The sequence below is a fragment of the Psammomys obesus genome, unplaced genomic scaffold (genome assembly GCF_907164565.1).
Source record: "Psammomys obesus unplaced genomic scaffold, mPsaObe1.curated_primary_1811, whole genome shotgun sequence".
NCBI lineage: Eukaryota > Metazoa > Chordata > Mammalia > Rodentia > Muridae > Psammomys > Psammomys obesus.
Genome location: NW_026596088.1, coordinates 683,776 through 707,148, shown reverse-complemented (window position 1 = coordinate 707,148; position 23,373 = coordinate 683,776). Strand labels below are relative to the sequence as shown.

General features: G+C 42.7%; 2 protein-coding genes across 5 annotated transcripts in view; both read left to right on the top strand.

Moving 5' to 3' along the window:
• Nucleotides 1–15,081, top strand: part of Srcap (Snf2 related CREBBP activator protein) — a 49,864-nt gene extending 34,783 nt beyond the window's left edge. For 3 of the 4 annotated variants that reach the window (XM_055627581.1, XM_055627583.1, XM_055627580.1), the window contains 10 exons: nucleotides 2,941–3,206; nucleotides 3,331–3,533; nucleotides 6,516–6,685; nucleotides 6,843–7,039; nucleotides 7,124–7,238; nucleotides 7,436–7,555; nucleotides 10,834–11,034; nucleotides 11,180–11,263; nucleotides 11,355–14,052; nucleotides 14,891–15,081. In XM_055627581.1, the coding sequence (XP_055483556.1) occupies nucleotides 2,941–3,206; nucleotides 3,331–3,533; nucleotides 6,516–6,685; nucleotides 6,843–7,039; nucleotides 7,124–7,238; nucleotides 7,436–7,555; nucleotides 10,834–11,034; nucleotides 11,180–11,263; nucleotides 11,355–14,052; nucleotides 14,891–15,081 (4,245 nt within the window). The other variant, XM_055627582.1, reaches the window with a different exon arrangement.
• Tmem265 (transmembrane protein 265) lies at nucleotides 15,049–18,223 on the top strand. Its single transcript, XM_055627584.1, has 3 exons — nucleotides 15,049–15,123; nucleotides 16,304–16,474; nucleotides 17,750–18,223. The coding sequence occupies exons 2-3, from the start codon at nucleotides 16,307–16,309 to the stop codon at nucleotides 17,894–17,896; spliced, it is 315 nt and encodes a 104-aa protein (XP_055483559.1). The 5' UTR covers nucleotides 15,049–15,123; nucleotides 16,304–16,306; the 3' UTR covers nucleotides 17,897–18,223.
• Nucleotides 18,224–23,373: the final 5,150 nt, after the last annotated feature.

Here is a 23,373-nt window from a genome sequence, read left to right as displayed (position 1 = left end):
TTTTTTTTTTTTTTTTTTTTTTTTTTGCTTTTTTTGTTTTGGGTTTTCAAGATAATGGTTTCTCTGTGTAGCCTTGGCTGTCTTAGACTTGCTTTGTAGACCAGGCTGGCCTGGTCTGCCTGCTTCTGCCTCCCAATGTGCTATACTTGGTGAAAATGTAAACTGCTGTAGCCATTATGAAAATTAGTATTGAGGTTTCTCAAAAGGCTGAAAATTCAACTACTAGTTGATCCATCTATACACACAAACCATATACATACAAAACATTCATGAATGTCTTGTATAGTTACCTGCAAAAGATGGAGCTAACCAGCACTCCACCACTGGCAGTAGGGAAAGGGGGAGTCATATTTTTACCAAGAATATGCCTTTAAATCTTCATATCAATCTTCTTGATGATATCTGTTCTGAGACATTTCCACCACTATTAAATCACCAGAATGTACAACAAAACAAAAATTTAAGGCTGTGTGTAGTGGTGCACAACTTTACTCATAGCACATGGGAGGCAAAGGGAAGCTGAAGGCAGCCTGGTCTGCATAGTGAGTTCTAGGACGGTTAGGACTACACAGATGGTTCACATCTCAAAAAGTAAAAAAATAAAAATAAAAATAAAATCGAGAGAGAGAAGTTTTATTGATACGCCATTAATTTATAACTTGAAGCATAGCATAACTACTTCAGCAAGGGCCCACATGAAAAATCTCTTTGACTTCATTATGAGGTTTGTCATGTTATCACTAGAAGACTTTGTTACATTTCATACTTAAATGTATTTATTTAGAAGTAAAATGATCAGACATGTCTGCCTCCATTTAAGTCTACCACTTGCACTATGAAGATTGTACAATTCATCTGTCAGTCTTTTTTAGAGTGTCTCTTCAGTCCTGTTGGGGTTCATGAAAGAATTCACTGATAAGTTATGCTAAAAAAAAATAATAACAAAAACAGTGCTGTCCTATACATTGTATGTGTGTTTGTGTGTGTGACTGCTAAATAATAAAAAAATATATGTGTGTGTGTGTGTGGTTTATCATGTCAGAACATGGAAGTAGTTTGATAAATATGACTGATTGTGGGTTGCCTAATTTTAAATACAAATTTACATGAATAGTATTCTTAAAAATACTCTATAATATTTGTAGTCAACTTTGGGGGTGAATTTACTTGGTTTATCATATGCTTCTAGTTGTAATGTTAGTTTTTATTATACACCCAACTGATTATTTTATTGATTGAGATAAAAAGTTCTGTACATACAGCCTGCTAGAAAGATGTAGCAGATGGACAGCTTAGGCTTCATGTGGGTTCTCTAGTAAGGAAAATTGGCACTGCATCGGACACAGAATCCCTTGCCAGCGTTATGATCACTTACCCTGGTGGGACTGCCTTACCACGCCACAGGGGAAGAGGACATCATCAGTCCTGATACAACCTGATGAGCTGGGGTGGATGGGAAAGGGAAGAGGGTCGGATTGAGAGGGAAAGAGGAATGGGGCTACAACCAGGATGGAAAGTGAAGTTTTAAAAAAAATTAATTAATTTTAAAAAATGATGGATCTGTAAGAAAAAAAAGCCTTTTATTTATATAGTGGATAATTTTACTAATTCTCATTGGCTATTCCTTACTCCATTTTGGAAATACATCTGTCTAGACAGGAGCTATTGGTAAAGGTCTACTGTGTAGTCTCTAACCTCACATTATGAACTTTTATTTCTTTCACAGTGAAAGAACTTGAAAATGAACTACTAAATTTTATAAGAAAAATAAAAAATATACACACTCATAAAAGTCTAAAAAAAAATCAATGAAACCAAAATTACATATATCTGAAGATATGGTAGTTAAAGTAATGCACCTAAGTAGCTGCCATGCTTTGAGTTTTGTTTGCTTTTCCCACTCTGGGCTGTCCTCCACCATTTTACAGAAAAAAATTTACTTCCTAAATAGAAGGCTCCTCAATGGGATAGTGGTGGTGCAAGTGTTTAATCCCAGTGCAGGAGGCCAGCAAGTTCCAGGAGAGCCAGGACTACACGGAGAAATCCTGTTTCTAAACAGTAACAAAAAGTAAAAAGAAAGAAAGAAAAAAAAAAGATAAGGAGGCCCCTTCTTATTTCATGCCTTTTCATACTTCATTTTCTTTTTCCTTATTTTTGCTTTCTCAGTCATCCTATACCACTTGGTTTGCTTGTTTGCTTATTTATTTAGGATTGTTTTTGTTGTTGTCGCCCCCCCCCCCCCCCCCCCCTCTCCCGAGTCTCGGTTTTTCTGTGTAGCCTTGGCTGTTCTGGACTCCCTTTGTAGACCAGGCTGGCCTTGAACTCGCAGCCACCTACCTCGGCTTTCCCGAGTGCTGGGATTACAGGCATGCACCACCTCACCTAGCTTTTTTTTTTTTCTTCTTCTTTTTTTTGAGACACCGTCTTTCACTATTCCCCTAGTTGTCCTAGAAAGTCACCTGCATTCTCTCCCAAATACTGGATTAAAGGCATGTGCCAGCATACCTGGTTCAGTATCTACTGTTTTTTTTTTTTTTTTTTTTTTTTTTACATATATTTATTTGTATATCTGTGTGCAAGTGCCCATGCACATTCCATAATGTTACTACAAGAAACTATAAGTTAGATGTCCTGAGGTTGAATATTACATAAGGTTGCCACAAATCAGCCATGCTACAAATTGTTGGACATGGAGGTCTTTGTTTTGAATGTTCAGGCATTTTCTGTTTTTAAGCATACAAGGGGAGATTAGTTTTCCCTTGTGGAGGGCGATTTCATTAGCGTTGTGAAAAGTTTTTGTTGACAGTTTTTTGAAAATGGTAAAACACAAGATATTTGTTTTAGATTATATTATTACTCCATTCTCCATCTGGAAGAACCTAGGTTTTTAGTTTTGTTGCAAACCCTTGAGTACACCAATTTCTGTTTTTTATTCTTTAGGATTCTCTGGAAGAAAAGCGGAAGCTGCAGCGCTCTGAACGCCTGGAACGTATTTTCCAACTTAGTGAGGCTCATGGGGCCCTGGCACCCGTGTACGGGACTGAAGTCCTGGATTTCTGTACCTTGCCCCAGCCTGTTGCCAGCCCCATTGGCCCTCATTCTCCTGGCCCCAGCCACCCTGACTTTTGGACTTACACTGAGGCTGCCCATCAGGCTGTACTGTTTCCCCAGCAACGACTGGACCAGCTGTCAGAAATCATTGAGAGGTTAGCAGGGATAAGTGATGATGGGGAGTGGGTCTGGGGCCTTCAGTGGATGGACTTGACAAGCCTAACTTGTGTGGTATTTCAGGGTCATATCTTTACATTGTTTACTTTTTTTCTTTCACAGGTTCATCTTTGTCATGCCTCCTGTGGAGGCACCACCCCCTTCCCTGCATGCCTGCCACCCACCTCCTTGGCTGGCCCCTCATCAGGCAGCCTTCCAGGAGCAACTGGCCTGTGAGCTCTGGCCCCGAGCCCGTCCTTTACACCGTATTGTATGTAATATGCGTACCCAGTTCCCTGACTTGAGACTCATCCAGTATGATTGTGGTGAGTTCTTGTCCATTGCAGGACCCTCAACATTTTCTTTCTTTGTTTTGTTTTTTTGTCTTTTATGACAAAGTCTTGTGTATCCCAGGGTGGCCTCTGACTTGCTTATGGAGACAAGGATGACCTTGAACTCCTGCACACCAGATTGTTCTTCACTGTTAGTGTCAAGACTACTTACATCAGAGAGATGCTGTGTAGAGGCAACATTTTGGTAGCTTTTGTGGAATGAAGTATATGTGTTGTTAATTGATTAATTTACTCAGGTTGAGTAAGGATGGTAGAGGGCAGACTAGTAAGATTTTCCTAGATACATGAAGCTATTAAATGGCGTATGATCTACCACACACTGTCATTTTCAGAATTTATTATGTAAACAATAAATGTTCTTGTATATTCTGATAATCATCATTGTCATGAACATCTGTCATTTTGTTTATCATTTGGGACGATGAGACAACATAGCACACCTTTAATCTCACCAGAGGAAAGAAGATCTCTGAGTTCAAGGCTGGTTTACAGAGCCAGTTCCAAGCACAGCCAGTGCTGTACAGAGAAACTCTTTAAAAAAAAAAAAGCGGGGGATGGGGGTGGGAAAGCAGCTGTGTATGCTGCTTCACCTCTGTATACCTAACACTCAGGACAAAGAGATTCCTACAAGTTTTAAGACCAGTGTGGCCTGTAAAGCAAGTTCTTGGCCATCTAAGGCTACAACCCAAGACCTTCCTCACAAAGTCTAAGGGAAATGGTTTGTGGTAATATTAGACTGCACAATTAAAGACAAGAAACTCTATATTGAATGTAATGCATATGGCTGCAAGAAACAAAACCAAAGTTTTACAGTGGATTAAACTACAAGGAATTTACTCTCTACATAATTCTGAAAATGCTAGTGTTTAGTAGATCATCAGCCATTGAATAGCTTCATGTATCTAAGAACATCTCATTTGTCTGCCCTGTCTACTGTTCTTACCTGTTATTCTCTATCTTTTTATCATTCTCCTGCTTATTATTGTTGATGGTGTTTGGTTTGTTCTGTTTTTGTTTGTTGAGATAGGGTTTCTCTGTGTAACAGCCTGGCTGTCCTGGAATTCACTCTGTAGTCCAGGCTGGCCACAAACTCACAGAGATCTGTCTGCCTTAGCCTTACAAGAGCTGGGATTAAAGGTGTCCACTAATCCCTATGGCTGAAAAATATATGAGAGTAAAATATATATATATATCGTAGTACACCATAATCTCAACATTTGAAAAGCTTGAGTTATTTTTGAAGCCAGCTTTATCTCCATGGTCGAACCTGGTCTCACAGCCAAAAAGAAAACCTTTTTCTTATGTAAATGTGTCTGCGCACATGTATATGTCAGTGCCCTTGCCTGTGCTCGGATGTGGAGACACGAGGCTATGTCAGTTATTTTTCTCTATTAATTCTCCACATTTTTTTCTATATTGATTACATTTGTTCTTGACAATTTTCATATTATACAACTTTGTACTTGATAAATATATATGTGTTGTTTTTTAAAAAATGAAAATCCCATCTGTTTTATTTTATCAATGAAGACTCAGGAGCCAGATGCTGGGGTGAAAAACCTGCTAGCTCAGAGAGGCAGAGAAAGCAGCTGACATTCCTTCTCAGCTCAGGTCCAGATTAAAACAAAAACAAAAACAAATCCAAAAGATTTACTAGCTCAACTGACAACCTAGGAGCAACTTTGGCCAAAAATCCAAGGCCAAAGGCTTGATAGCTCAAAGCCCAGAAAGCCAGAGAGTTGAGGAGCTGAAGCCTAAGCTAAAGCCAGAGCTTAAGTTAAGAGCTCTTTCTTCTCCATGCTATCTTAAATACCCCTAACTCAGTCTCTCGTACTCTTTAGTCCCTGTCAGCTGATTTCTTGCTCTACCTCTTGACCTAGGGTTAACTTTATTAAATACTATGTACAGAAAACTCTTGGATTAAAGGTCTGTGCTAGGGCTGGGTGAACCACACCATAATCACTTGTTTACTTGGATTAAAGGTGTGTGATAGGACTCAACCACACCAAACAAGAGACCTGGTTTTACAGTTCACAATTTTGGGGTTCACAGTGGGGTCAAATATCTTCTAAGATACACACACACACACACACACCTTATTTCACTTTCATTCTCCAACTTTTTTCTTGATACAAGGTCTCTTACTAAACCTGAAGTTTACTATTTCAGCTAGATTGGCTGGCCATCAATCCTCCTTGCCTTCAATTTCACCCCTAGCTATTACGTGGATGCTAGCAATTTAGACTCAAGCACTCACACTTGCATAGCAAGTACTTTAATCATTGAGCTATTTCTGCAGCCTCCCCTCACTCACTCTATCCCCATTTCTGTTTGTTTTAATTTAAAAAAAATTTTTTTAAGGGTTTATGTATTTTATGTGAGTGTTTTGCCTATGTGTATGTATGTATGTTTGCTATGTGCATACCTGGTGGCCAAGAAGGTCAAAAGAGAATATCAGATACCCTGGAACTAGAATTACTGATGGTTATGATCTATCTTTTATGTAAGAGCAACAAGTACTCTTGAAATTTCTCAAGTCTCAGCATCATTTATTTGTTTGAAGATAACTAGATAACCTCCAATCCTGTCTTATGGTTGTAATTTGTGACCTTACGCTCCTATCTGTAAACCTTGACTATAGATTTGTTGATTCTAATATGAGTCTATTCTCATTTCAGCTGATTTAGTACTTTGAGATTTACATCTTGCTTATAAACACTGAGAACACCACCACCACTACCACTCTATCCTAGAATGATCTGTTGCTAGCTGGTTATAGCCCTCGGTTAGAAATTAAGTCCTAGATAGGAACATACTGTAAAGAGAAAAGGGAAGAAAATGGACAGTTGAAACCTTGACATAAAACCTTGATTACCCTTCAACTGTAGCTTTCTAGTATTATTTTCTTTATACCATCATATAGCTAACTACTTGTACTCGGTCATATTTCTTTAGGAAAGTTGCAGACATTGGCAGTGCTATTGCGGCAGCTCAAAGCAGAGGGCCACCGGGTGCTCATTTTCACCCAGATGACCCGAATGCTGGATGTATTAGAACAGTTTCTCACCTACCATGGCCACCTATATTTGCGTCTGGATGGTTCTACTAGAGTTGAGCAGAGACAGGTAACTTAAGCATCCTTAGCCCTCTAGAGACTCATCTCAGCTTCTGCTTCTTTTTCTCATGCTTTCAACTTAGAGAAGGGACCTTAAAAGTTAAAAAGACTTTGGTTTGTTTTGGGAATAAATCTCCATGTACTACCTTTTTTCCCTTTCCTTCTAGGCCTTGATGGAACGGTTCAATGCAGACAAACGAATATTCTGCTTCATCCTTTCAACTCGAAGTGGGGGTGTGGGTGTAAACCTGACAGGAGCAGACACTGTTGTTTTTTATGACAGCGACTGGAATCCCACCATGGATGCTCAGGCCCAGGATCGCTGTCACCGAATTGGTCAAACTCGAGATGTCCACATCTATAGGTATTAACCTAATCTTTCCTCACCTTACTTCCTCTTTATGTAGAGGGTTGATATGTTTGTTTACACTTCACTTCCATTTCCTAGGCTTATCAGTGAACGAACAGTAGAGGAGAACATTCTAAAAAAGGCAAATCAGAAGAGAATGTTGGGAGATATGGCCATTGAGGGAGGGAACTTCACTACAGCCTATTTTAAACAGGTATAAAATAAAATCCTTTAATCTAAACAGAACATTTTTTTCTTGAAGGGGTCCCCCTGTTTGCTAGACAGCTTGCTGCTCTGATCTCCACAGATCTTTCTCAATTGGTAGTACTTCTCATACTTCCAGATCTGAAGGATTTGGACTTGGAAATAATATTCCCTTGGTTGACCTCTCCCTCTTTTATCGTCCAATAGCAGACCATCAGGGAGCTGTTTGATATGCCTCTGGATGAACCACCTAGCTCATCTGCATCATCTGCCCCTGAGGAGGAGGAGGAGGTTGTGGCCAGCAAGCAGACTCATATTTTGGAGCAGGTAACAGAAGACAGGTCAATCATAAAATAGCACTGCTGCTTAGATTTATGTTGTCATTTATTTTTATTTGAGTTTGTCCAGGGGAAAGTACAGTTTCTACTTCCAGTACTTTGTTTTCTTTTGTTTTTTTAAGATGATAGTATGATTATATCATTTTCTCCTTTCTTTTCCTCCTTCTAAGCTTTTCCCCTCCTTGTCATTCAAATTCATGGCCTCTTTTTTTCATTGCTTTTATATACATATGCATGTATATGTATATTCCTAAGTACAAACTGTTCAGTCCATATAATGTTACTCATGCATGTTTTCAGTGCTGACCATTTGGTGTTGGATAATCAGGTGGTGTGTTCTTCCCTGGGGAAGACTATTCCTTCTGCTTTTAGTATTCCTTAATTGCTTGTAGTAGTTTGTGTTTGTGTAGGGTCGAGGCCTCATGCTCTTTCCCTATCCACTTGAGTATTGGATCTAAGTATTTATTGCTTGTATTTTTTTTTCTTTTTTTTTTTTAAAAACCACTTTTAAGTGAGTCTAAGGGGGAGAGCTTTGCTTGAGATGTGCCAAGATCTGATTTGGTACTGTTTCTTGACTAGGCCCCATGGTTAAACTTGCTTATCTAAGCAAACTAGCCGCTGAATGAATCCCCATCAGTAATGAGTTCAAGTGTCAAGGTGTTGCCCATTACCTTATTAGTGAAGTTTAATGGAAAGAGATAGGTGCATCTCTAGAGGAAGTAGTAACCATGTATCTCAAAGCTTGGAGAACACTGGAAAAAAAAAGCCGTTAATTATGGTCGTCTGCCTTTGCTAATGTATATATGCAGTATATTGTGTAGCATGCAGTATGTTGTATAAGTCTTAGAAAAGAGGAATGTAAATTACAGGTATAGAAGAATGGCGTGGAAGAACCATACAAGAGTGACATACAAGTGATAGACTTGTCTTTTGAACATTTATTTATTGTGAAGGGGGAGGATAAACACATGCCACAGCTTACAGTTTTGTAGCAGTTGTAGAGTCAGTGGTCTATGTTTAAATGTGGATTTCAAAGATACAACTTTGGTCATCGGGTTTGGTAGCAATGCCTTTACCCAGTAAACTAATTCAGTGGCCCATAGGCTTCTTCAAATTGGTTTGATGTGATTTCAATTAATGGTGGGTGTGTATATGTATATGTATGCATGCATAACTGCAGGTGCTCACAGCCCAGAAGGGGAAACATTGGAATCCCTGGAGCTAAAGTTTGCAGGGTGTTGTAAGTCACTCCAAGTAGGTATCAGGAACTGAAAGGATCTTCCATAAGAGCAGTAAGTGTTCTTCTGAGCCATCTCTCTTGCCCTTGCTTTGTGATTTTATTCTTCATGTTTTTCTTGCTGGGGATGGAACCTAGCATTTTTTTGCATTTAGGTAAGTACTCTACCAGCTATACCCTCAACCCATTCTTATTCTTTTTTCTTTTTCAAGAAAATTTTTAAGGCTGATTATAAGGAAAGGAAGTAGAGATAATAAGCTATAAAGTAGTAATTTGTCCCTAGTGGAAGAGCTAGTGAAATCCATTCTGTCATGTGTTGTGTTGTTATAAACAAAAATGAAAATGTCAACCATTTTATTTTACCACTAAAGACCTAGGAGCCAGATGCTGCGGTGAAAACCTGCTAACTCAGAAAGGCAAAGAAAGCACCCAGCTCACCTTCCTTCTCAGCTCAGGTCCAGATTCAAAAAATCTAAAAGGTTCACTAGCTCAACTGACAGTCCGGTAACAAAAGGCCAAAAAACTCAGGGCCAAAGGCTTGGTAGCTCAAAGCCCAGAAAGCCAGGGAGTTGAGGAGCTGAACCCTAAACTAAAGCTAGAGCTTAAGCTAAGAGCTCTTCTTCTCCATGCTGTCATAAATACCCCTAACTCAAAGTCTTTCCTACTCTTTAATTCTTTCAGCTGATTTCTTGTTCTACCTCTTGACCTAGGGTTAACTTTATTAAATCCTGTGTACAGAAAGCTCTTGGATTAAAGGTGTGTGATAGGACTCAACCACACCAAACAAGAAACCTGGTTTTACAGTTCATAATTTTGGGGTTCACAATGGGATCAAATATTCTGCAATATTGTTGAGCATTGATTTGTTTTGGGTGTTCAAGAACATTGCTGAGTTCAACTCTAAGCCTTTTTATTTGTTTGGTTTGGTTTGTTCTTTGTTTTTGTTTTTTGAGACAAGGTTTCTCTGTGTAACAGTCCTGCCCTAGAACTCTGTAGACCAGGCTGGACTCACAGAGATCTGCCTGCCTCTGCCTCCTGAGTACTGGGATTAAAGGTGAGCATTACCATGCCCAGAATCTGTTTTATATATAAACTTAGATTCAGATCTTTCTTGTTTGGTGGATTTTTGCTTTTTCTTGAAATAGGTCTTACTATGTAGGCCTGGCTGCCTTGGATCTCTTTATGTAGACCAGACTGGCTTAGAACTCACAGAAATCTACTTTTTGTTGCCTGGTGAGTGCTGGGATCAAAGTTATGTACTGCCACACCCAGCTGCCTCAAGTGTTTTTACAGGAATGTAATGTAGGCACTCTGGAGACAGAGGTGGGGGCACTCTATAAATGTAAAGACACTTGATCTACACAGTGTGTGGCAAGCCAGCCAGGGCCACATGGTAGACCTTGTCAACCTTGTCATAAATAAATAAAATATAATTAAAAGATATGTTTATTTTACTTTGTTTGAGACAGGCTCTTGCCATCTTTCTCTGGCTGAAACATTCTATATAGAACAGGCCGACCTCAAATTTGGAGCAATCCTGTTTCTGCCTTCTGAGGGCTGAAATTACGGACATGTACCTGCAGTGTGCTTAGACATGTTTTTGGATTTTGTTTTGTTTATTTTTTTAAGTTACGTGTTTGTTGTATCTATGAGTGCAGGTATTGGAAGAGGCTAGAGAGGTTGGAATACCCCTTGAGCTGGAGTTGAGCTGTCTGAGATGGTGTTGGGAATTAAACTCAGGTCCTCTGCAAGAGTAGTAATCTCTCTTTAGTGCTAGGGTATCTCTCTAACTTCTCCCTATACCCCTTTTCTCTTTGAAAAAATTTTTTATTGTTCATTGTATGCATGTTTGCCATTACATGCATGAAGAAGTCAGAGGTCAACTTTTCTAGATCTGTCTATGGATTTCGAAGATCAGACTCAGGCTTTCAGGCTTGATGGGCAATTGCATTTACCCACTGAGCCATCTTGCTGGCCTCCAAGTTCTTATTTGTTGTCTATGCTTTATTTTTTATCTGTGTGCCTTGAAGGCGTTGTGTCGAGCGGAAGATGAAGAAGATATCCGTGCAGCTACCCAGGCTAAAGCTGAACAAGTGGCGGAGCTTGCAGAATTTAATGAGAATGATGTGTTTCCTGCTGGTGAGGGAGAGGAGGCTGGTCGGACTGGGCCTGGGGCTGAGGATGAGGAGATGTCCAGAGCTGAACAAGAAATTGCTGCCCTTGTAGAACAGGTTAGTGTTAGATCCAGTACCATTTCTCTTCATCCGTCATAGCTTATGCCAGGACTCAAATGCTTTTTTCCCTGTTGATAGTAAATAATGGTGATCTGCCCTGATTTCTAGGTCCTTCTGAATATCAGCTTTTTCTTCCCTACAGCTAACTCCCATTGAGAGATATGCCATGAAGTTCCTAGAAGCTTCATTGGAAGAAGTAAGCCGAGAGGAGCTCAAACAGGCAGAAGTAAGTCACATAAGAGGAATAAGATAGTGGGTAGCTGCCTGTTTCTATTGCTGTGCCTCTTGCTGACAATATTGGGCTGTGTTGTTGGTAGGAACAAGTGGAAGCTGCCCGAAAAGACCTGGACCAAGCCAAGGAGGAGGTGTTTCGACTACCCCAAGAGGAAGAGGAAGGGCCAGGGGTTGGGGATGAGATGTCTTGTGGAACTAGTGGAGGCAGCCACCGGCGCAGTAAGAAAGTCAAGGCTCCTGAGAGGCTGGGAACTCGTGTCAGTGAGCGTCTTCGAGGAGCTCGGGCTGAAACTCAAGGAGCACGGGCTGAAACTCAAGGAGCAAGCCACACACCTGTCACATCTACCCATCATTCCTGCAACACCTTCATGCCTCCCCGATCCAGCCCTGTGAGAGAACGAGTTCCCAGGCCAGTGCCCAGGCCTCGAACTGCTCCTCCCACTCCTCCTCCTCCTCCTCCTCCTCCTCTTCCTCCTGCTCTTCCTGCTTCTGCTCCTCCTCCTCCTTCTCCTCCTCCTCCTGTTCCTCCTCCTTCTCCTCCTTCTGCTATAACTTCTGCCCTAGCCACAGCTTCCATACCCATTTCAGCCCCAAATCTGGTATCCATTCTTCCAGTTCATATCTTACCTACTTCTGCCCCTCTGCTTCAGCCCCCTCCTCCTTGTTCTTCTCCTACTTGTACCCCTTCTTCTATCTGTACCCCATTACCCACTTGTACCCCCTCATCAGCTCAAACTTCTCTACTAACCTCTTCTTCACCAGCCCCACTTAATTCCCTTACTGGTCCCATCTCTCCTGGGGCTACCAACCCCCGCGTGGACTCAGGGGAAGTAGAGTTATGTACACAAGAGTTGGCACCTATGGAGTCTCTAGAGCTGCCTGGAATGGTCAATTCTGAGGCTTCCCTGGTTAGTCCTGTGCTTCCAGACGATCTTTTGCCAGTGGCTGTTGATATCCCACCTGAGTCAGAGAAGAATCTTCCTTTTAGTCCTGCACCTAGTTCAACCCTGGAGGCTGACAGCATCCCCAATGGTGAGGAGCAGGAGGTGCCAGGTCCTGTGGAGGAGACCAATCCCACATTGCTACCTGGTGGTAAGGAGTTGACCGTGAATGTGAGTGAGAGCAATGAGATGGAGCTCCCACCCTCAGCAGCATCCGATGAGCCACTTCAGGAGCTGTTGGAGGCTCACAGGAACTTGGAAGAAACAGGCGAGGTTCCAGTCCCAATCTCCAACCCAGAAAAGCCACAAGAAATTGTTAAAGCTGAGGTCACAGCTCCATCAACCTCATCTTCAGCCACTTCCTCTCCTGAGGGTCCTTCGCCTGCCCGTCCCCCACGGCGTCGAACCAGTGCTGATGTAGAAATCAGGGGTCAAGGGTCTGGCCAGGAAGGACAACCCCCAGGTCCCAAAGTACTTCGCAAGCTGCCAGGACGGCTAGTAACTGTGGTAGAGGAAAAGGAACTTGTAAGGCGACGGCGACATCGGGGAACTGCCAGCACCCTAGTACCTGTGGTATCTGACGTTGGTGCCAGTCCAGGAAGCCCATCGACCCATAGTATGTCAGGGCCAGAATCCTCACCACCTAGCAGTGGGCCCTGTGAAGCTGCTCCTCCTACATCTTCGCTGTCCACCCCAACCCAGCATCCGTTCGTAGCCTGTCGTCACGGTGAACTGAGGATGACTGGTGGTGTTAGTCCAGAGAATGGAGAAGGAGCGTTGCTTGCCATCACTCCACCTGCTGTGAAACGTCGGAGGGGGAGGCCTCCCAAGAAGAACAGGTCTCCAGCAGATGCTGGGAAAGGAGTGGATGAGGCACCTTCATCCATCTCTAAGGGGAAAGCCAATGGAGTCGATCCAGTCCCTGTGCCTGAGACAGTAACTGTTGCAGAGCCTGACCTCAGGCCCCAGACTGTTCCTGGGCCACAGCCTGTTGGGCCCCAACCAGCTCACAGACCAGAGCCCATCGTCCTATCACCTGTGGAGAAAAGACGGCGTGGGCGTCCCCCTAAAGCAAGGGATTTGCCCATTCCTGGGACCATATCCTCTCCAGGGGATGGCAGTTTAGAGAGCCGGACACAGCCACTCCCTTTTCCAGCACCCCTGACACCACTCCTAGCCTGTCCCACTGCTGTCGCCAACACTGTCACCACTGTTACCATTTCGACATCCCCACCTAAGCGGAAGCGGGGTCGACCTCCCAAGAATCCGCCATCGCCAAGGCCCAGCCAGCTTCCTGTCTTGGACCCTGACAGCTCTTCTGTTCTTGAGAGTTGTGGATTGGGGGTACAGCGGCAACCCCTCGGCCAGGCAGAGAGTGAAGGCAGCTCCTCTGATGAAGATGGGAGCCGCCCTCTCACCCGCCTGGCCCGCCTACGGCTTGAAGCAGAGGGGATGCGGGGACGAAAGAGTGAAGGGTCCATGGTGATGGCTGTAATTCAGGATGACCTGGATTTAGCAGATAGTGGGCCAAGTGGGTTAGAACTGACACCACCTGTGGTCTCATTAACTCCCAAATTTCGCTCAACCCGCCTGCGTCCAGGGTCTCTAGTCCCCCCACTAGAAACTGAGAAAATGCCTCGCAAAAGGTCAGGGGCTCCTGTTGGGAGTTCTGGGATGGCAAAACGGGGCCGCTTGCAGCCCCCAAGTCCCATGGGGCCTGAGGGTTCAGTAGAGGAGTCAGAGGCAGAAGCCTCAGGTGACGAGGAGGAAGGAGATGGAACCCCACGCCGCCGAACTGGTCCCCGCAGGCTCGTTGGGACCACCAACCAAGGGGACCAGCGTATCCTGCGTAGTAGTGCTCCTCCCCACCTATCTATCCCTACTATTAGTCACAGAGGTCGCAAGGCCAAGACGTGAGTGGGCAGCCCTTTCACATAGGTATCCCATCATGGCCGCTTCCCCATGCCCAGGCCTGACTCTGTTAACCACTACTTGAAGTCTTTGAGGGAAAAAGCCTCCAGGGAGACGTACGGGGCTGTCTGTCTCCCTTTCCACCAAAGTAGGGGGTAGGTAACTGGTTGTCATGGAAATGGGGCTCGTCACAACCCCCCCTTCTCTATCCTACTCCATATGGCTGGGCAGTGTTAAGGGTGGCAAGATAGTCTCTGTCCCCACCCCCTTGTACTTGATCCCCCAGCTGTCTTTCACAGCCTCAAACCCTTAGGGAAAAGGGGGAGGGGCTTTTCAATGAGGTGGGGTGGATTTGGTTTATTTTTTTTTTCTTTTTTTTTCTTTTTCCTTTTTTTTTTTTTTTTTTTTAAGAAGAAAACATAATAAACTTAGTTTCTGTACAAGCATCCGTGTAAGGAGGCTTCTGATTTTCTGGTGTGGTGGAGGGTTGGTTGGGAACTTGGACATCATTTTTCACCTTCCTCTTGCAATGACTCCATACCTGATCTCTAATCCAAGATTGTATGCCTTTGAAGCAGAACTTAACCCCCTCCCAGTCTAAAAGGGGAAGATTGTCAAATCTGACTTTGTAGGCTCTATAGAGTCTGTTTCAGACCATTCAAACATATTCTTTTCTCTGACTCTTGAACTTTCCCTTAGCTCTCCAACACCTTGGAATTCCCTTTCAGTCTCCTTGCTCAGGTGCTTCCTTACACTCCTTTGTTCAGAAAGCAGGCATCCTCCATTTGCTCATGCCTTGGCCCTCCTCTGCTATCCATCTAGCCAAACTGGTTTGAGTTGGCCATGCCCCGTCCCAGCTCCCTGGGCTCTTCACATGTGGCCGGCCCCACAACTCTACCTTGGCTTGGCTTGGAGCCATGAGTCAGCTTCATCTCCACCCAAGCCAAATCAAATCTGAGGCAGAAGCCGAAACTCCCAGTCCCTCAGAGCCTATAGCCAGGTAAGAATCTATGTTCACGTTTCTAGTTTCTGACCTTAACTCCCTAGGCCCTCTTTTTTGGGCTCTTCTCACTTGCTGGCACTTCATTTCTTACCTCAACGTACTATTGCAGTGTTGCCACTTTCTGCCTTTTTGTTACTTGCGCTTAGGAAACCACAGGTGATTTCGTTTTGCCGAGGCTGTAGAAGAATGACTGGACATGAGAGTGGAAACGTATTTTGATGAGTTCAGAGAGCCTGAGAATGAGTATAGAAAGTCATTATGCAGGTTTCTCTGTGGGCAGTGAGGTCTTTTGAACTCTTCTAATCTGATTGTGTTATGTGGTCTGGATTAAAATGAAGTGAGGTATCTCATGTTCAGGAGTTTTGAGACAGGATTTCATGTTTCCTCAAATTCTGAGCTAGCAATGCTTTCCTTCAACCTCTTGATTTTTCTGCTACCACATGTCCAGAAATTTTAAATGTCTGCCACCATTCCTGCATTAGGTGTTTTCTGTTGTTTGTTTTAAATTTTTGTTTTGTTTTTTAAAACAGCAAAAAAAGAACTTACTGTATGTGCTTCCCTTTCCTCCATCCCCAGAACTACTTTCATGCCAGGTGTGGTGGTACACGCCTTTAGTCCCAGCACTCAGGAAACAGAGGCAGGGGGGATCTCTTTAAGTTCTAGTCTAGCCTGGTCTACATAGTTCCAGGACAGCCAAGACTACATAGAAAATTTCAGTACAAAAAAAAAAAAAAAATAACCAAGCATGAGGGAGCCAGAGGCAGGCAATCTCTGATATGAGGCCAGCTCTGTCTGTATAGTAAGTTCCAGGCTAGCTGGGGAAGGGCTACGTAGTGAGACCCTACCTCAAAGCCACCACAACTACAAACATCTTAAGTCATAAGGTTTTGAGACTCTTCTGTTTCTTGGTATGCATGTCAGTTCGCTCCTCTGTGCTTGTGAAAGAGTACATTTACACATGCTTGCCTCCACAGATTCAGAATCCTAGCTGATGGAAAGGATTCCAACCACATTTAGTCACCTGTCCTGTGTCACTGCAGTAATTTCCCAGTAAGACAGCATTCCAGAGTATAGGGTTAAGACACTAGACAGCATGCTTTGAGAAGGGTGGAGTCACCATGCCAGAGCAAGAGCTCATTTGTTGAGCTTAAAAGTGCTTTGACTGTATCGCCCACAGGTGATGGAGGACGAGGAGAAGGCAGCAGAGAGCTTGGTGAGCAACATGGAAGCTGCTCACTCTCCATCCCCTGTCCACTGCTGCTGGCCCCACCTCCGATACTGGGCAGTTACTAGCATTATCTGTGGCTGTTCTTGCCTGGGAATCGTGGCTCTTGTGTTTGCCATCAAGGTGAGGAATAAAATTCCTGGGGGAACGGGTGGGTATAATGAAATGGTTTTGTTTATCTGATCTGTCTACAGTTAATTAAACAGTTACTAAATACCTTAGCTCTGGGCTTTGTGCCAAAATAAGAATACTTTCAAAGGACCCATGTTTTATGAAAGAGGTAATTGTAAAAATGGATAATTAGAATGCAGCTCATCAATACTGTGGTACAGGGGGAGCACAGGGCACCCTAGAAACAAGGAAAGAGATACGTGTGTGAGAGAGGATGACTCTGTTAGAATAAGAGGCTACCAGAACATTCAAAAGATGACAAGAAGATAACTTGTGCTACGAAAGGACAATTTAAATAAAGGCAGCAATGTATACAAAGGTTAAATGAGGAATATTGAAAATTAACATCAAAGGATCCAGATCTCTGAGGGCCTCCAATTATGTACTTGGGAATTTTGACTTTATCTTGAACAGTAGAGAGAAATTTATTTTTTTTTTTTCAGGGTAGTGACATGGGTAGATTTGTGTTTCAGAAAGATCTACTCCTAAAACCTCCATTGAGTTGAATCACAAGGGCCAAGACTACAGGCAGGCAGTTAAGTAGTGATGAGAACAGTATCCAGCATCTGGAAGAAGCAGTGTAGTTGTTAGAGAGTCATCTGCACCCTTTCTTGTGGCTGGGGTGGCATTGCTAGGAATTGAGGACTAAAGCCCTGCTCATAATAAATGGAATATCACTAAAGCCACCATACACATATACCTCCTGAAAGGGTATTCAGACTAACTTAAACATCATTCTGGGGTTTTTCTCATCCCCTAGATGTATCTTGACAGTCAGAAACACTTGCTGTCACCATAAGAATTGCACTGGGACGAAATCATAGAAAGGATCCTTCATGATGAATGATGGTGCCTACTGGACCAGGAGAAAGAGTTGACGGGCTGTGATTTATTTGAGTCAAGAATTCCAAATTCTGAATGAGTGTAAGACAGACAGAAAAGAATAGGAATAGAAGGATTAAAAAGTATTTTCCAGTGTAGAAATATAATTCAACAAGCTAGTGTGCATAGCCCTGGCTTCCATCCCGAGACCACAAAACAAACCAACATCACTGAAAAGTAGGCAGGACTGAGGTGAATACTTTGTATTGCAGTTGAGTCAAGAAAGGCAAGAAAAGGATGTAAAGTGTTTAGGTGTGCTAGGATAGATCAAGAAGTGGAATGGGGCAATGGGCACTTTGGGACAGAAGCAGGAGGAGAATCTAACTGAGAACCTGCCCCCAACAGGCAGAAGAGCGACACGAGGAGGCCAAATATTGGGGGGCCCGGGCCCGGAGATTCATTTTGGCCAGTTTTGCTGTCTGGTTTGCGGTCCTTTTTCTGGGTCCCCTGCTGCTGTGGCTGCTCTCCTACACCATTGCTCAGGCTGAGTAACTCTGGGTGGCCTTTGCTGAGAGTCAGTCAAGACCTGAATCCAGTCCAACAATTCGGCAGTGATCAGTTCTGGTGACAGGAATGGTTCGTGGTTCTTCCTGTCTAGAAGGATGTGGCCTTTCTCGGGAGCCATTGGAAGAACTCACCTAGGCTATTGAAAGCACCTGAGACTTCAAGGGAGGTCAGCCTGCTCTGTCCTTTCATTACCCTCTGCTTTGTCTCCCCTGCCCCTCCATCCTAGGAGCCTCCATTCAGAGAAAGGGGTAAAAACCAGGCTTGATTTTATTAGAATTTGTTTTGTAATAAAAACCTTTTTTGGTGGTGAAATACTGTCTAATTGTTCTTTTTCCTGTTTTCCCTTGGGCCTTTGGTGAAGGCAGCACTAGATAGCTAAATGATGACTTAAGCCTGCATCTGGCCTCATTGCTCCAAGGGAAGGAAAGGATTTCTTCTTCTTTTGGAAGTTTCCCTTGGGGAAAAAACCCAGCTTCTCATCTATCAGCCATGACCCTGAAGTCAAACAAACAAACAAAAAAATAGTAGCTAGCACAGTGTTTATTGAGTGATTACTGCTAGGCAATGCTCCAGGAATTTTTTTTTTTTCCTTTCTTTTGAGGCCTGACAATGACTCAGTAGTAGGTACCATTTTCTTTATGGTTGAGGAAATAGGTGAATATGTGTCTTAGGACCTAAAGCTAGAAAATAGAAAAGATACAATTGAATTCAGACAAATTGGTTTCAAAGGGATGAAGATTGGATTACAGGAATAACCATTCTATATATTGACATTTATATGATTAAATATATTTTATATTCTTTATTTTGGTATTCCTGATTAATACTTTAAAATTTTAGGGTCTGTAAACGTACACGGGATGGGATATGTGACTGGTTTTGTTTTATTGAGTCAGGCTGTGCAAGTACTGGGATTACTGCTGTACACCACCATACTTGACTGCTTTTTAGCTTTTGTTTTTATTTTTGTGTTTTGTTTTTCAAGACAGGGTTTCTCTGTGTAGCCTGGACTGTCCTGGACTCACTTGGTAGACTAGGCTGGGCTCAAACTCACAGAGATCCACCTGCCTCTGCCTTCCCGAATGCTGTTGATTATAGGCATTCGCCACTGCACCTGGCTGTTTTTTTTTTTGTTTGTTTGTTTTGCTTTGTTTTTATAATTGTTACTGTTTTGTTTTCTAAAATGACACGATCTCACCATGTAGCCCACACTAGCCTCGAACTTCATCCTCCTGCTTTTGCCTCTTGTGTGCTAGAATTACAGATGTACACCACCACACTCTGCTTAAGTTTTTGTTTTAAAATGTCACCCACAGCATGTATATAGTCACAAATATAGTTTAAATTAACACCTAGCCAATACCTGAAAACTAGTACTCAAATTGAGTGTTTTCAAAACTATAAAACCTTAATAACCTCTAATCATTTCTTATCACAAGTAACTACTGTTCTGCCTTCATACAATGTAACTTAATTTTGCTTGCAACTGTTTTATGAGATGAAAGTCAACCAACCAAGAAATAAATAGGGTATATGAGGCCTGGAGAGATGTTGCGCAGTTAAGAGCACTTGTTCTTACAGAAGACCTGGGTTCCATTCCTCTTACCTACATGTAATGGCAGTTCCATGGGTTTCCAATGCCTTCTGATCTCTACAGGTACCAAGCATGCATGTGGTGCACATTCATACAGGCAGGCAAAACATTCATACACAACACTATACACACACACAAATACACACAAATAATCTTTAATGGAATACAAGAACGCCTTACTCAAAGGGGCTGCAGAAATGACTCAGGAGTTAAGAGCACTTTCTACTCTTACAGAAGACCAAGTTTGTTTCCCAGAACTCACATCCAGCAGCTCACAACTGCAGCTTCAGGGAATTCAAACTTTGTCCTCTGTGGGCACACACATAAATAAAAAATAAATTGACTGTATAGAGATGTAGTCATCTATCTTTTTCTCTTTGCTCTTACCATCGTATACTAACTATTGTGTATAGCTGTAGTTTTGTTGCTATGTTACATGGCTACATTATGATTTGTCTATCTGTTGGTCACATTTTTCATTGTTTCCAGTTCATGAACGTTATAGAGCCACACTACCATGAATATTCTTGTATGCGCACATACACACTTTTGAGACAGGATCTCACTATGTAGCACTTTCTGCCCTGGAATTCATTATTAAGACAAGGCTAGGCTCAACCTCTCCGCTTCCCATGTAATACCATGCCTGGCTCTTGAATGTGTCTTTTGAGGTTTGTGTGCCTCACAAATACAATTTTTTTAGTGAGAAAGAGATACATGATGTCTGTCAAGTGTTCCAAAACGTTGTGTTACTCTTCTTGCAGGGGACATGAATTATGTTTACCCCCAATAGGACACCAGCAACAGAACAAGGAATCGATTCAAGTCTAGTGTGATGAACCGATGAATTTGTTGGGGTTACTTACAGGAACATGAGTAACTCAAAGTTAGCCACATCCCTGCAAAGTCTACCTCACCACGGACAGCAGCTTGAAAGCTGTATCCCTGGAACTCCTTGACCAAGAGTTTTTCTCTTCAGCAGTTGTTCACTAACTGTCCAGCCTAAGTGAAGAACTTCTTGAGTCTTGCAGCTTTCTGGCCTTCCTCATTCTTAAGAGTCTCCTTTATCTTGAGGGGCGACTCTTTCCGTTAGGTGGGAACACCTGCAGAACACTGCGCCCCTTTAGTTCTGATACCCTCTTTTCATCTCTTGGAAGATATTCGCTGAGGTTTTGTTTTGTGGGGTAGGAAGACTGATAGTAATTCCTGATCATTTGTTACTATTTATGGTTTAGAATTTCCACAATGCCACAGTAATGGTCACTTATTTTCAGTAGCTTGACTGGCTCTGAGTGTTTGCTGCCTGCTGCAAAAAGTTCCTTGGGCTGCATGGATGGCTTTGTAGTTCAGAGCTTGTACCACCCTTGCAGAGGATCTGAGTTTAGTTCCCTGCGTTCACACTAGAAAACTTAAAACCAGCTCTAGGGAATATGATGCTGTTTGGCTTCCACAGGCAGCTGCATACATGTGCACAGACATGTACATATACATATTTAAAGTAAAAAACTGAGGCTTACAACAGCAATAACCTATGGATATGAGCAAACATTATTGTACAGCAGCCCACATTGTATCTTCTGATGTTGAAAAAAGACATCTCAGTGCAACCTGATTTCTCCGTATCTTAAAACCAGTGTGTGTCAGCAGTAGACTTGCTGTCTAGTTTGACAGTAGTGTGGTTGGCATCTATGGTTTACAGGGATCTCAAAGAGATGAGGCTTTTCTGGCAACATCTCTGAGAAATACAGTCTGTCCTTGGCACCAGGATTTTCATTTAATGAGATTTATGGCTTGAGAAAGTGTCTTTTTCCAGCCATTCTGGGTACACCTGTGGAAATTATTTTATTGTAGTTTCTACTGATTTTCCAGTTTTTCAAATCTGAGACATTTAAGGGCTAACATACAATGAAACTTTAGCAAGCTCCCCAACGTTCATTTCAGTAGAAGATATTCTGAAAACATTATAAGATCTATTATAATATTTGGATCAGTTCATCAGGAGAGTAATGTTGAGCACAGTAGCACAGATAGGGGACAGTACCCTTCTAAAATTTCCATTTTCCATGAGCCATCTGGTCTTCTCACGCCTAGGCCACTGCCTTTTTATTAACACATCTCACACACACCCCACATCACCCTGGGATCCTGAATGGTCTCAGTAGGGCTAAATTGCATTGTTCGGTCGGGGCCAAAGCTAAGTGGACAACAGATGCATGTGTTAGCCTGCTACACTTGACAGTAAAGCCAGCTTCCAGTGTCTGACAGGCTCTGAACTTGTGGCCACCACCTCTCCATTGACCACACCTAACTGGAGGAGTAATGTGCTCTGGGAAGGGTAATTGCCCATTCCTCAGGAAAACATTGGCAAACTATTGCACAGTCATCTGGGTTTTTGTTTGTTTGTTTTGTTTTGTTATTGGGTTTTTTTAATTTTTGAGACAGGTTTTCTCTGCAACCTTGATTGTCTTGAACCTAAGACCAGGCTGGCCTTGAATTTATAGAGAGATCCGTCTGCCTCTCCCTCCCAAGTACTGGTATTAAAGGTGTGTACCACCACTGCCTGACCTGTCTAAATTTTTTATTACAGCTGGATTTTTAAATTTTATTTTATATCTGAGCATTTGGCCTGCAGGTATGTTGTATGTGTGTGTGCCACATGCTTGCCTAATGCCAGGGAGGTCAGAAAAGGGTGTTAGATATCCTGGACCTGAAGTTATGGATCATTGTGAGCCACTATGTGGGTCCTGGGAACCAAACCAAGCCTATGCCGACTACAAGAGCCACCAGTGCTCTTAAACCACCGACTCCCATTTTTATTGATTTTGTGTATTGTGTTGGGAGGGCTTACAACCTGCATATACAGAAATAAGAATTAAGGAGTTGGTTTTCTTACACCACACTGGACCTAGGAAATGACTAAGATCATCAGTGTTGGTGACAAGTTCTTTTACCCTTCGAACTAACTCACAGCCTGTTCTTAAGCCTTGAACTCCTGTCCCACACCTTCCTATGTACTGACAGACATGTTACCAAGCCCAGATAGTTGTTTTTTTAAGTGATCCAAACAAACCCCTTTGCCTTTTTTTTTTTTTTTTTTTACATCTCTTTTAATTGATTCTTAAAAACATGATGTACATGCCTCACCATGGGGCTCTGCAAAAGCTACCAAAGCCCCATACCAGCCCTGAGGTCTCTGCCAAATTCACTTATTTTTCCCTCTTTTCTCCTGTGAAAATAGTCCTGTCTGGCCTATTGTACTGGCAGTAAGCACTGATGCTTGAATGTCCAATTTTCCTCCAGTAGTGACTATCATTTTTTTGTTGTCTTCCAAACACTGATCTTTAGAGAGAGAGCTTTAACCAGTGATAAGAAAGCTGGTGTTTCATATGAACTAGTCTGCCCGGAGTCCTCTTTTTCCTTGTCTCATGTTCATTGCCTCAGATGATACAAATTTGTATTACTAGTTTCTCTACTCCTGTGCACTCATTCTGTCTAGCCCCATGCCCCACAGCTTTATTTTGAAGGCTATTAGGGGAAACTTTCATTTGTTTAAAAATACTTTCCAGAGCCAGCAAGATAGCTCAGAGTAATTTCTTTTATTGTTGTTGTTTTGTTTGTTTGTTTTTGTTTTGTGAGACCGGGTTTCTCTGTGTAGCCTTGACTGTCCTGGATTTGCCTTGTAGAGCAGGCTGGCCTTGAAGTCACAGAGATCTGCCTGCCTCAGCCTATCCAAGTGCTAGGATTATAGGTGTGAGCCACTGGCTTCCGATCCTCCTGACACACATTTCAGAAGGAGAGAGCCAATTCCTGCAACATGTCTGCTGCTGATGTGCATGCCCACACAACGTATACACATAACATGCATTTA

Coding starts and splice junctions, on each gene's coding strand:
- Tmem265 (XM_055627584.1), top strand. CDS start 16,307: ATGGAGGACGAGGAGAAGGCAGCAGAGAGCTTGGTGAGCAACATGGAA. Junction 16,475..17,749: donor CTCTTGTGTTTGCCATCAAG/GTGAGGAATAAA, acceptor TGCCCCCAACAG/GCAGAAGAGCGACACGAGGA.